The 13,526-nt window shown below is 41.7% G+C and overlaps 1 protein-coding gene across 1 annotated transcript in view; it reads right to left on the bottom strand.

Moving 5' to 3' along the window:
- Positions 1-2,792: 2,792 nt before the first annotated feature.
- The window catches only part of LOC137427804 (mesoderm induction early response protein 3), a 115,641-nt gene continuing 104,907 nt past the window's right edge, over positions 2,793-13,526 (bottom strand). Inside the window, exon 13 of the mRNA XM_068117554.2 lies at positions 2,793-6,674. Within this exon, the coding sequence (XP_067973655.2) occupies positions 6,142-6,674 (533 nt within the window). The 3' untranslated portion in view covers positions 2,793-6,141. The remainder of the gene's footprint in view (positions 6,675-13,526) is intronic.

Genomic DNA, 13,526 nt, shown 5'->3' with positions numbered 1-13,526 from the left:
CTTATCACTCCACAGAGGTTACATGTCAGTGCAAAGATTTGAAAAGTTTCTAAAATAAATTGATATTTGTAAAACATGTCTCGGACAAACTATGCAAAGTAGAATGGATAAACTAGTCTTCATGAGGTCTCGTGTCGATCTGCTTCAGCGGGCATGTATAACAATGGATTTAATCAATAAAACATTGAGCCAACTGCATTAACCGCCATGGGAAGCAAGAAGCTGACGTTTCGGGCATTAACCCTTCATCAAGGAGTCAACTCCTCTTGTCTGACCAAAGCCTGGGACAGGAAACGTCAGTTTCTCGATGCTTGCAACAGTGGTGGATAACACTTCAATCAACATTCTACTTTACGGTGGCAACTTCATTGCAATTGTAGCTCAACATGGGACTTTAAAAATGACATAACCTGCCTCAAAATGCTCGGTGCGCATGCGCAGAAACCCCAGGAAACTGCGATGTGTGGAGCGATACAAAATCTATCGTGTGTGTGCGAGATAAGGATTACCTCGAATGGCTCACAAAGCTTCTGAAATAAGCTGAAAATACTTGGAAGTGCACCTGCAATAAAGGGGTGTGCCTCTGCATAACGAAAAAGTTGGAGAACTTTCTCAGTTCACTCAAAAAGCTGATAGCTTGCAGCTGCCCGTACTGCAAACTGCAGTGGATGTGGACCGGTGCAAGGCCTGTGGATGCTGCGTTCTACCTGACCTCCTGGATCATCCCTGTAATTGAGGAAAGGTAAATATCTGGGGCATGTCAATGCACAGGGTACAGTCGTGGCCAAAAATATTGGCACCCTTGCACTTTTTTCAAATAATGCACCGTTCCTTCCAAGAAAATTGTTGAAATAAAAAAATATTTTGGTATCCACAAATGTATTTCTTTGGAATGCAGTGGAACAAAACAAAAAAAGCAGAAAAAAATTAATAAATCTTAGCTTATTCCACACAGAAATCCTAAAATGGCCCAGACAATATTATTGGTACCTTTTAGAAGTTGTTAGAAATAATTGGATTTCAAGCAGGTGATTCTCCTTTACTTTGGAATTGAACTCACTTGTGGTTAGTTGCAGGTGCCTGCAATATAAAAATCACTCATTCAAGTAGGTGGCAGAGGTAAAAATTGCAGCGAAGGATTGTTCGAATGGTGGAGAAAGCAAAGCACCTCGATCAACTACCAAACAGATTCAAGATGACCTTCAGACACAAGGTACAACAGTTTCAACTCGCATTATCTGTGGCCAACTCAACGAAAGGGGGTTCTATGGTAGGACACCCAGGAGGACCCCACTACTGAGAGACGGACAGACATAAGGAAGCCTGACTGGAGTTTTCCAAAACACACCTGAACAGGCCAAAATCCTTCTGGGAGAATGTCCTGTGGACAGATGTGACCAAATTAGAGCTTTTTGGTAAAGCACATCATCTCTATGTTTACAGAAAACAAAATGAAGCCTTCAAAGAAAAGAATACCTTCTCTAATGTCAAACATGGAGGAGGTTCAGTGATGTTTTGGGGTTGCTGTGCTGCCTCTGGAACTGGGTGCCTTGAATGTGTGCATGGCATCATGAAATCAGGAGATCACCAAGGCATTTTGGAGTGCAATGTTCAACCAAGTGTCAGAAAGCTGGGTCATGGGTCTTGCAGCAGGACAATGACCCCAAACACACTTCAAAAAGCACCCAGGAATGCTTCAAGACAAAACGCTGGACTGTTCTGAATTGGCCAGCAATGATTCCAGATCTAAATCGCATTGAACACCTGTGTGGAGATCTGAAAACAGCAGTTGGGAGAAGGCACCCTACAAATCTGGGAGAACTGGAGTAGTTTGCACCAGAAGAGTGGGCAAAACCACTAGTGGAGAGGTGTAGGAAGCTCATTCATGGATGTAGGAAGTGCTTGACTGGTTATTTTGTCCAAAGGCTGTGCTACCAAATATTAAGTGTAGGGTGTCAATAATTTTTGTCAATGCCATTTCTTTTTATTTTCTGATTTAAAAGAATATGTTAAGTTAGGTTCTGAATCAAAAACAAAGGTTCTGTAATATTAACAGCAAAATAAAGAATTGTGGAGACCAAATACTTTTGTCAATTTAAACTTATTTTTAGAGAAAATTGTGAGTTATTGCAAGTTATTATTATTGCAAGAGTGCAAATATTTTTGGCCACGACTAAGTTTAAAATGATATTTGTGATTAATCATGTTTGGGACGAGGAGCAGGGGAGCTGTATGGGCTGTGATTGCCGTTATATATATATATACATTTTGTTTCATTACAGGGCCACCAGAGACCAGAGACTAGATTTTTGCATCTATTGCTAAAAGGAAAAGCGTCCGACCGTGTTATATCAACCGCTGCCGCTTGCTTTTATTGACAGGACAAAGGTATGAACCCAACATCTCTCTCATCCACCGATATTTCTCGTATTTCCTATATTTGTGAGTCCGATTTGCATTGAGGAACAGAACAATTATGGTTCACCATTTTGAAATTGCCACTCTTTCGTTTATATACTGAAAATTATGTTAAGACTAGTTGAATTACAGATTACGTACGAGCAACAGCAGGTTAAAAGTGCCCCACGAGCAGAACTGAGTCACTAAAAACGCACACACGGCGTATGTGCAAAAGGCCTTGTTAACATTCGTACGTCATTTTGAAAGTCCCGTCATTTTGAAAGTCCCGTATTTCACCGCATATACAACTCGACCCCTTAGGTAGAGGGGGGCATGAATGAATAAATAAATCTTCAAACATGCACAAATAAACCAAGCAGGTAGATGGGCAGTCACATACATAACATTTATCCGGATGTAACAAAATACAAAATAAAGATAGAATGTAGAAAATAAAATGTACAAAACTTTTCAATGTTAGACGATTCTCCACGACTGCAATCGTCATTTGTCAAACAAAGCAAGGTAACAAAATTAATTTAAACTCTTTTATCCAAAAAACATGTCAAAAGTACAGAAAAATGTACAGATCCATTAGTTTTCAACGAGTGAAAAGCAACCTGCAAAAAAGTGGTCAACAAAGGACAGTGTTGTACAATCTACGACTGGAAGTTGTTTGGGTTATTACGATCAAATGTATGTGTGTAGCATCTCCCGTGGACCCGATTCCTTCACAGGATTGACCAGAAACGTTCCATCACACTCCACTCTTACATAATGATTCATATCAACGGCCACCTGCAAGCCGTGTACCTGATTTCCATTGAACCGACCACCCCGACCACTGATCCCACCCTTGCACGTTTAAAAAATAAAAGGTAAATAAATGGATTTGTACAAAACTTTCAATGATGGCCAGTTATTTCCTCGGTTTAACAATAAAATTAAGCTCAGCGAAGAATAAACAAAAACATCTCCAGCAGCAGAACGGAGCAGTCACACGGCATGAAAGATGAACGGTGACACATATATCCCCGGATTTTCATTTTAAAAGGAAAAAACGAAATTTAAAAATAAAAAATAGAACTCTCTACAAGCTACACCGTACATCTTCTCTGCACTTCAATTGCACTCAGCAGATAAATAAATTCTCATATTAGCCGCATCCAATACCGCCGAAAGATGAATACCTTCATTTCACTTGTTTGTAACAGCACTAAAAAACAACAAAACAAAAAAAACTAGAACAGCACTCGGTAGAGCGCATACATCCACAACCCTGAACAGTTTATGTTTCGTATCCCACTGATAGGTCAGATATGGATTCGGACCTGCACCAAAATCTAATCGACTCGTCCACTAAGTTTAGTCATAACTTGTCCATAACTTTTTTTTAAATATCATGTTATATATCGCTTTTGTCCCTATCTCTCAATGGTGAAGAATCACTTATAAAATTAAATAATTATCGTATCTGAATCCACATCCAGATATTCACCAAAATCGAATTGATTAGTCCTCGTCACACACCCAATGGGTCCACCAAGTTTCATCCAAATCCGGCCATAACTTTTTGAGATATCGTGCTATGTATCGGATTTAGCCCAATCACTCAATGGTGAAGAACCACTTTAAAAATAATACTAGCCTGATCCGGATCTTCACCAAAATGTAATCATTTTGTCCTAGTCACACACGCTACCTCTCTGCCGAATTTCGTCCGAATCCGTTCACAACCTGTTGAGATATCTTGTTCAGAGACAGAAAAAAACAAACAGACAAACAAGCAGACAGACAGGGGTGCAAAACATAACCTCCATCCACCTTCGGTGGCGGAGGTAATTAAAAAGGGAAACTCCGTGCTCTTTGACCAACACCTCGAGCCAAACAGTTGAGGCAGGACGGTACTACGAATGGAGTCGGCTAGATTCCCCCCAATCGTAATAAAAGTACAGCTTCACTACCACTCGAAGTTAAGTGCCAAAAGGACAATCAGATTAAAATTTCTGAAAGTAAAAACTTTGGTTTGGGGGGAAAAAAAATAAAATAAGGCAAAACAAAATAAAAATTGCAGTAAAATTTCTCATAAAAGCGAGACATAAAAGGGACGCATTAAAACTAATTTGCAAATGGAAAACAAACTTCGGACGGAGCAGCGGGCATCAAAATCACGATGGTCGAAAACGCGTTCCAAAATGACCGCTGCTCTTCACATCTGTTTACCCCCCAGTAACGATGACCAAAGGGTGGTACTACACCTGTCCACTTCAAAAATCGCCTTTGAAGATATTCAGCACCAAAAGAAAAATTTAGAACCATTACAAGACATCTTGCATAATAAATTAAGGAACGCTCTGTAGCTCATTGCTATCAAAGCCAGTGCTGATGCATACAATTGTGACAGCAAAACTGCTTTCCACGGAGGAACCTATTTGTAGAAATACAGTTGCTGAAGGCTGAGAGGAAAGAGCACATGAGCATGCAAATAAAATGGAAGAAAGAGACAAATGGAGACGGTCGGGCAGTAACATCTGCATTCCTTCAGTTTGTCGAGTGCCCGATTTGATGTCCATCTGGACCGCTACCTGGGCACCGTCCATCATCAAGGTTTCCAGCCTTCAATCCCAAAGCCTCTCTGAATGGCAGGTCCACAACCATGTCTGAAAGTTATCCAATCAGGCATGGAGAAGAGAGTAAAAGACAAATAGGTAGAGACACAGACAAAAAAGGAAATGAGTAAAATAAACGGAGATCAAGTGTAACCCCTTCCCCTCAACCCCACCATATCCTCTACATATTCTCTTGGAATATCTCATGTGCAAACAATGCCCTGGTAATGCTGGAAATACTACAACAAAAAACCTTTTTTCAAAGAATAAACCATTTTCCAGGCACAATCCTACACACGTTCACAATTTGGCCAAGGTGACGTAACCACAAACAGCATTTGCTTTTGGCTAAAGCTTTGATGCTGACTATGTTCTCCTCTGACATTACCAACAACCCTCCTCATCCATCCCTCCACACCACAAACAGTCTTTTCAAAATCCTTGGTGATTGGTGACAGATATGCATTCTAAAGATGTAGGCAGGAGAGACCCAGCTCACTTCCGTTTGTGAAGGAAGCCCTGTGAAGCAGAGGCTGCATGGGTGGCGGATGCAGATTCTCACACCGTGGAGTGGGTTGCCTCAAAAGTGTATCAGGTGAAGTACGTACAAGTCCTAAAAACTCGAAACATTTTGGTACCAAAACATTGCGGAGATATTTTCAAGGAAGATTTTCAATTTCTCCGGAACTACTCACTCAATCCCGCCCGCTCACCCACGCCCCCCACATTCCACCATTCAAAATAATAATAATAATTATTTTAGTCATAACAGAAAAGGAAAGTTTCTTTGCAAATGAGTGAAAACTTGTACACACACTCGATATGCAAAAAATGTTTCCAGAAGTAAGCGTCTCAAGCCGCTTAGAAAATTGAGAGTTTCAGGATGATCAATTTCCTGCAGTCTGCGGCAACGAGCATGTAAACACTGGTTTCTCAAGGCTGCAGTTTCAGGTGATACCCAATGAGTTCCAATCTGTCGATTTTCAACCAAGACCACCACCACAATCATGTTAGCCTCCAGCAAGCTAAGCCGCCAGCGGCTCTTCCATTGGGTAAATCAAGATACAAGGGTAAAGAGGAAGAGGGACTGATCAGGGAATGAAGTGAAAGTGGATGATAGGTGCTTGGAACATTATTGTGAACAAGATTCAGGACTGACAGGAGACGACTGGTGGAGAAGGTGAGCTGAGAGCAAACATCCTGCTTCTCCACTGTTCACTGCTAATCGCATTCCTGCACCAGTCAGAAACGAACTTGCTGTGGCCGACGGTGAGTTTGAACCAAGTTCTCTCGACCCTGCCACAGCGAGTGCTACTGCTGCACTTGGTCCTCCACCCACCCCATTATAGTGGGCTTCTAAGTCCAGCTTGAGGGCCTTTGCTGGAACTTCTTGATCCTCCCCGCAAAGGCTACTCGTACTGTGAGCCACTGAGTCTGGGGTGAGCGGGTCACCCTCCGGTGCTGCCAGGCAGCCATTTGCTTCAGAATCCCAAGGCAAAGATGGAGGCAGAAAGGGTCCAAGGCCGGGTGATGGTGACGGTGAGAGAACGGCATTGGTACCCGTGCCGGGGCCCACAAGACTCGACCCACGCAGCAGCAGTACTTCAGGACAGGATATTGCCAGCTCAGAAGCTGAGAGACTTTCCAGGACCTCTGCTGCCATTTCTATGCATTGGGATGTGTGAGGTGTGAGAAGAAAAATAAAAAGTGTTAATGAGTTAAAAAATAATATGGAAAGCTATCAACGGGGTTCAAAATTTATGAACATTAAATTCCACAACTTTTTCAAAACCTGCAGTAAATATTGGACCTTACTTACGCACACACATATATAGTCACACACCTGGAGATTTTGGACAGCAAGTCCCTTTGTATCGCTTCATTGACTTCATTGCTTTCAAAATTATAAATACTAGGGCATGCCCGTACTATATATATATCTAAAATTATATCCCCCCCCCTCTATTTACATGAAATGGTTTGGTCCATTCGCAAAGCCAAAGCGAACGGCTTGCGAGTACGGTGACAATCCCCCCCCTCTATTTACATGAAATGGTTTGGTCCAAAGCGAACGGCTTGCGAGTACGGTGACAATCCCCCCCCCTCTATTTACATGAAATGGTTTGGTCCAAAGCGAACGGCTTGCGGAGTTTGGTAAAGAAATCGCCATAGCTCGGTAACTACTTCTCCGATTAATATGAAACCTTGAAAAGGCACATCCTCGGGTCCCCAGCAATATACCTGGCAAGTTTAAAGTATATCGGACCCGTGGTTGTCGAGAAACAGCGGTCACAGACAAACACACAGACACACAGACATACACACAGACATACACACAGACACACACACAGAGATTACTGGAATTATAGATAGATATATACTACGGCCGACTTAATAAAATCACACAGCAACATCACACACAGTAAGATCACACAACAACATTTGGGTTGCAAACAACGGTTAATATTTGTTTAAGTTGTTTAATCTTACTATAATTCACCAAATGTCCGTCCATCTGTCTGTCCGTCCGTCTGTCTGTCTGTCCATTCAAAGGTACCGTAAAAACTGCTGAACCGATCGCAACGATATTTTGGGTGGGTAATCCTGGGATCTCCAGGAGTAAAATAGGCTATATTGTTTTCCCAATTTCAGCTTTTGTCTCCAGCATTCTCAGGTTTGGACTCCCGCATAACATTCGCGTTCGCATAACGTTCATTGTGACGATGTTTTCATTGTGACTATGTTGTTTTCCCAGGTGCCGCACAAACGGCTGCACCAATCTGACTCGGTGACCTCGGACAAAGACCTTTTATAAGGACACGGGTTGAATCCCTGCTTGAGAGAATTCCAACCCCCTCCCTGCCCGACGCGGCTGTCTCTCCAACTTGCAATCCCAAGAGATATGTGGAAAGGACGACTCAACACCAATTATCTTCTTTTCGATTCATGTATAAACATCATTAAAAGTAAATAATGACCTCGGCGAAAGTTCAAACGTAGGACAGTTTATATAGGCCACGGGTAGTTTATAAGGACACGGATATCCACGGATAGTGTATAAGGACACGGGTTGAATCTCTACATGAGAGAATTCTACATAGCTATTTGGGCAGTGTATACACTAACAGATCGCTGTCTCCATCGATCTTGCCAAGGCCATAACACCTATCGGCTCAAAACCCATTTAACTGTTGACTTGGTAGTTTTTACAATGAAGGAAACATTAACAATGTTGTTAAAAGTTTATTTTGTGATTAATTTGTGATTGGAGATATGTTGTTTGGAATGAAAAAAAGAGACCGAGTTCAAGTGAATGACGACATGCCGTGATGGTTTCTACTTTCTGAACGTGAACTTCGCGGATCGCCATATGCAGATTCACCACGGACCCACGATTGATGTTTCTATGCGTGAACGTACCCGTTTGCGAACGGGTACGTTTTTAATGGAAGTCATTCACGAACTTGCTGTCCATGTCTGATGTGCGACTGAAGGTGCTACAGGAATGTGGAATTTATTGGTTTCATGCTTTAGCATTCGCCGTATCTGCATTGCCTGTTGCCTCTGGCCTCCCACCCGTGCGTAGCACGGGTATCTCACTAGGAATCATTCCTTTGGATTCTAGCAGCCGCCAACCCTAACGATACATAGCAGGGTCTTACAGCCGCCATATTGGTGCTCACCGTCACTGCGATGCGAAGTTATGTTGTATCGCCATTATATATGACGGTACCCGCCCTAAGATGTATTTGGAGGCGCAATTTGGAGGCGCGATTTATATAAACATCCGTTAAATATCACACGCAAATCATCAAAATCTAAACAGTATTTTTAGAAGTATATCTTACTAATATGAATATGAATCGTTTAAAATACAAAAGGCCTTCAATTTCTGATATTTTACCTTTTCATTTGGGCCTCCCAATTGAAGCCCCGCCCGTAGGGCGGGTACCGTTGCTAGTAATATTAATGTCCGATTGAGATTGACCCGATGATGATGATGAATAATAATAATTAAAAAATAATAAATACTAGAACGGCACTCTTCAACGTCGGGACGTCGACCTTCGCCCACATTATTACATCATTATACATACTTCTACCAACTTTGATTTAAACCCCTTCAGCTGTTCTCAAGTATCACATTTTTAACTGACATGACCTCTAACCTTTGAACTTTGATGCCAAAATTTAATCAGTTCATCTTTGCATCATAATATATAATTTTACAAAATTTCGTCAAAATCCCATCGGTGATTCACAAGTTAGCGTTGTAACAGAATCTTTACAAAATGGGACCTCTGACCTTTTGACACCATAATGTAATCTGTTTATCTTTACATCATAATACATACTTGCACCAAGTTTGACTTACATCCTTTCAGCTGTTCTAAGTTATCGTGGTAACGAAAACCTATCATGGACAGATGGAAGCACGGACAGTTGGACGGACAAAGCAAAAACATTACGCCTCCAGCGACTTCGTCGGCGGAGGCATAAAACAAAACAAGAAAGAAAAAAAACACCTGTGATGTCCCTGCCTCACTGGTGTCCTCCCAATTCCTTCTTCTTCCCTCTATCTGCAGCAAAATAAAATACTGTAGAAAATGAAATTTATGGGTTGTGGATAAAGCAGAGATATGCTGGGCCCAAAGCCCCCTTCTGTGTTTGAGTTCCTCATATTTTCTTATATTGTTGCAGACATAAGGCATTATCTCTTCTCTAACTCTTCCATCTCTGATCATCAGTTTGGCTTCCACCCTGTCCCTGGCTATTCTATATCAAATGAGAGGTCAAGGTTGTATCTCCTCAATACTCTGATCCTCAACCCTTTCCAAGCTGTCTGCAATAGTATGCAATGGTCCTTCCTTCAATGGACCTCCGGTTTTTTTCTAAGAAACAAAGGCTCACTATCAATGGTCTTGAATCTTGATAGTATTATTTGTGATCCTCCTCTTGAGGCGGGTATCACGCAAGACAATGCTTTCGGACCGACGTTGTTGGTCTTTGTGAATGATTTATTCTTCTTCTTCTTCTTCTCTGGAAAATAATTTGTAGCACTTTTTAATGACCACTTCAGAGGCAACCTGCTTTCCACAACTTTGTCGCCATGTGTGTCCCAGGAACACAAACGGCGAATCAGCATCTTTGTGGAATTCTAAAGAAGGAAAAAAAAAACAATGAAAAATTGTGCGTCCTCTGTCTGGACCATCTTTAAATGAAGGAAAGACGCAAGCATTCACTCTGTTCCCTCCACGAGCATCACGTGTCAAGCCCCCCAGTCGACATCAAAGACCAAACCCTGGAAGAGATGCAGTCTGTGGAGCTCTTAGGTCTCACTATTTACCACCAGCAGTGTAAACGCCCCGCGTGTGATTTTGTTCCAAGCATGCAACACATTCTTCTGAAACATACTTTTTGTTTGGGTGTTGCATAGGCAACTTACATCTCTCTCCCAAAAATGAAATAAAAATAACCCGGGTTGCGTGCATGAAGAAAAAAAAAACGTCTGCTGCTTATAATTCAAAACATTTCACTGCAACTGGAAAACGTGGGGACAGGAACACTGTACCTGTCCGACCTGAAGCGGCGCTACACGGTACAGATTTACATCTAGAAATTGCCCCGCCCCTCAAGACTACCGGCAGAGATAAAAACGCACCTATACACAAAGTGGGGTCATGCTGTAGCAAATCTGGATGAAGTCGGGCCAGAACTGTAGGAGACAGCGTGAAGCACAAAACACACACGACTTGCGAAATCCCCAAAACAAGTTTGACCTTAAAAATAAGTGGTGGTTCAATTCAGTGACTTGATATGCAAATCATCTTCATATTTCAACTTGATCTGATGAAAACGGACCAATTTAGAAATCTCACCGTTGATACAAATTGTTGCCATTTGGCCGATGGTGACCTTAAAAAGAATGGGTGGTTGAATTCATGATATGATATACACACCCTGTTCAAATTTCAAGTAAATCGGATGAAAATTTCCAATATTAGAAATTTGGCCTATGTTGATCTTCAGACCTCAAAAATAATGGGTGGTTGTAGTCAGTGACATGATATGCAAATCCTGTTCAAATTTCAAGTCAATCCAAATCAGTGAAAATTGAGGATTTTTGAAATTGCACCTTAGTTGACATTTTTTACCTGTGTATGTTGACCTCAAAAATAATGGGTGGTTGTAGTCAGTGACATGATATGCAAATCCTGTTCAAATTTCAAGTCAATCCAAATCAGTGAAAATTGAGGATTTTTGAAATTGCACCTTAGTTGACATTTTTTACCTGTGTATGTTGACCTCAAAAATAATGGGTGGTTGTAGTCAGTGACATGATATGCAAATCCTGTTCAAATTTCAAGTCAATCCAAATCGGTGAAAATTGAGGATTTTAGAAATTGCACCAAAGTTGACCGTTGGCCTATGTTGACCTTTTGACCTCAATATCAATAGGCTTCTTGCTTATGACCAGCTCTACCATGTGAAGTTTTTAAGAGATATGTTTGAAATTGTGAACTGCAGACAATTGACATCCAGACAAACAAAGACAGAATCACAGACCAGACCAACAAATATACTTGCGAATATTCGATTTCGCAAAAAACAAACACAAAAGACGTCGGGCAGAGCATGATGTTTGCGAAATCGCAAATTAAATTTGACCTTAAACAGGAACCTAAGCGCTCAAACCACCTCAATGCCAATCTATCCCTCCATCTATCTATAATTCCAGTAATCTCTGTCTGTCTGTCTGTACGTCTGTACGTTTGTCTGTGACCGCTGTTTCTCGACAACCACGGGTCCGATATACTTTTAACTTGCCAGGTATATTGCTGGGGACCCGAGGATGTGCCTTTTCAAGGTTTCATATTAATCGGACAATTACTTACCGAGCTATGTCCAAAAAACGATTCAACCAATCAGAGAGCAACGAACGATCGCGTGTGCCGAACGTGGCGGGCACACTCTGCCTCGGATGGCACATTTGAGAGCGTATTCATTTATTTCACGTTTGCAAACTATGTTGGCGTTAAACTATGTTTTACAACTAATAAAAACGAATTTGCGATTCATTCGCTTTCCTGCGCGTTTGTGCACGCGATGGCGATTTCTTTACCAAACTCCGGAAGCCGTTCGCTTTGGACCAAACCATTGCATGTAAATAGAGGGGGGGGATTGTCACCACTCGCAAGCCGTTCGCTTTGGACCAAACCATTTCATGTAAATAGAGGGGGGGGATATAATTTTAGATATAGATATAGTACGGGCATGCCCTAGTACCCTACAAAAGATATAATACATCTTTTTTCAATTTGCTATTAATTCAGTTGGTAATTTTGCGATGAAAAGTCGAAATCTTCTTCACGCTTATCCATGACGTCACTCTCAGAAGTCAACTGCCATATCCGTACTGTCTATGGGTTACATCACGGTTTTCCAAAAAGATGCATAGTCGATGCGCAAGCCTGATGTTGGCTTAGCGGTTAGGGTGCCGGCTTGGGATCCTAGGATCCTGGGTTCGAATCCCGGTCGATCGCTGAAATAACGCCAGGGGGGTTGACTCAGCCTGTCATCCTTCTGAGGTCGGCAAATTCAGTACCAGTTCACTGGCAATTCCCTGTGTGTTGCAAGAGGCAACGAACAGGGTTGGCGGCAGGAAGGGCATCCGGCCATAAAACATTGCTTCAAAAAGGGGGAACACGGTGCCCGAAAAAGGCCAACCCCTGCTCTGTGGGGACAAATGGCCTCTAAAGGTGGTTCATGCATAGTCGATGCGTACTTGGTGAATGTAGTAATATAAACCGAGATGGTTTCATGCTACACCAATGGCTTAAACACCTGAAGTTTACCAGAAATTGGATGACGTTTGTGTGAAATACCCGAGTGTAGATCGGCGCAACAAAATGTTCGCTTTTGTGCTTAGAACATTTTACAGAGCACTGCTATGTAACACATAGCTAGATCTTGTGGTTACAGTGCATTCAGAAAGTATTCAGACCCCTTCACTTTTTTCACATTTTGTTATGTTGCAGCCTTATGCTGAAATCGTTTAAATTCATTTTTTCCCTCATCAATCTACACTCAATACCCCATAATGACAAAGAGAAAACAGGATTTTAGAAAGTTTTGCAAATTTATTGAAAATAAAAAACTGAAATATCACATTTACATAAGTATTCAGACCCTTTGCTATGACACTTGAAATTTAGCTCAGGTGCCTCCCATTTCTCTTGATCATCTTTGAGATGTGTATACACCTTGACTGGAGTCCACCTGTGGTAAATTCAATTGATTGGGCATGATTTGGAAGGGCACACACCTGTCTATATAAGGTCTCACAGCTGACAATGCATATTAGAGCAAAAACAAAGCCATGAGGTCGAAAGGTCGAAGGAATTGCCTGCAGAACTCAGAGACAGGATTGTGTCGAGGCACAGATCTGGGGAAGCCAACAAAAAAAATTCTGCTGCATTGAAGGTTCCCTAGAGCACAGTGGCCTCCATAATTCTT

Source organism: Myxine glutinosa, chromosome 1 (assembly GCF_964187855.1).
Source record: "Myxine glutinosa chromosome 1, kmMyxGlut1.1, whole genome shotgun sequence".
Taxonomy (NCBI): Eukaryota; Metazoa; Chordata; class Myxini; order Myxiniformes; family Myxinidae; genus Myxine; species Myxine glutinosa.
The sequence above is the reverse complement of the archived record's forward strand: the minus strand, read 5'-3'. Positions and strand labels throughout refer to the sequence as shown.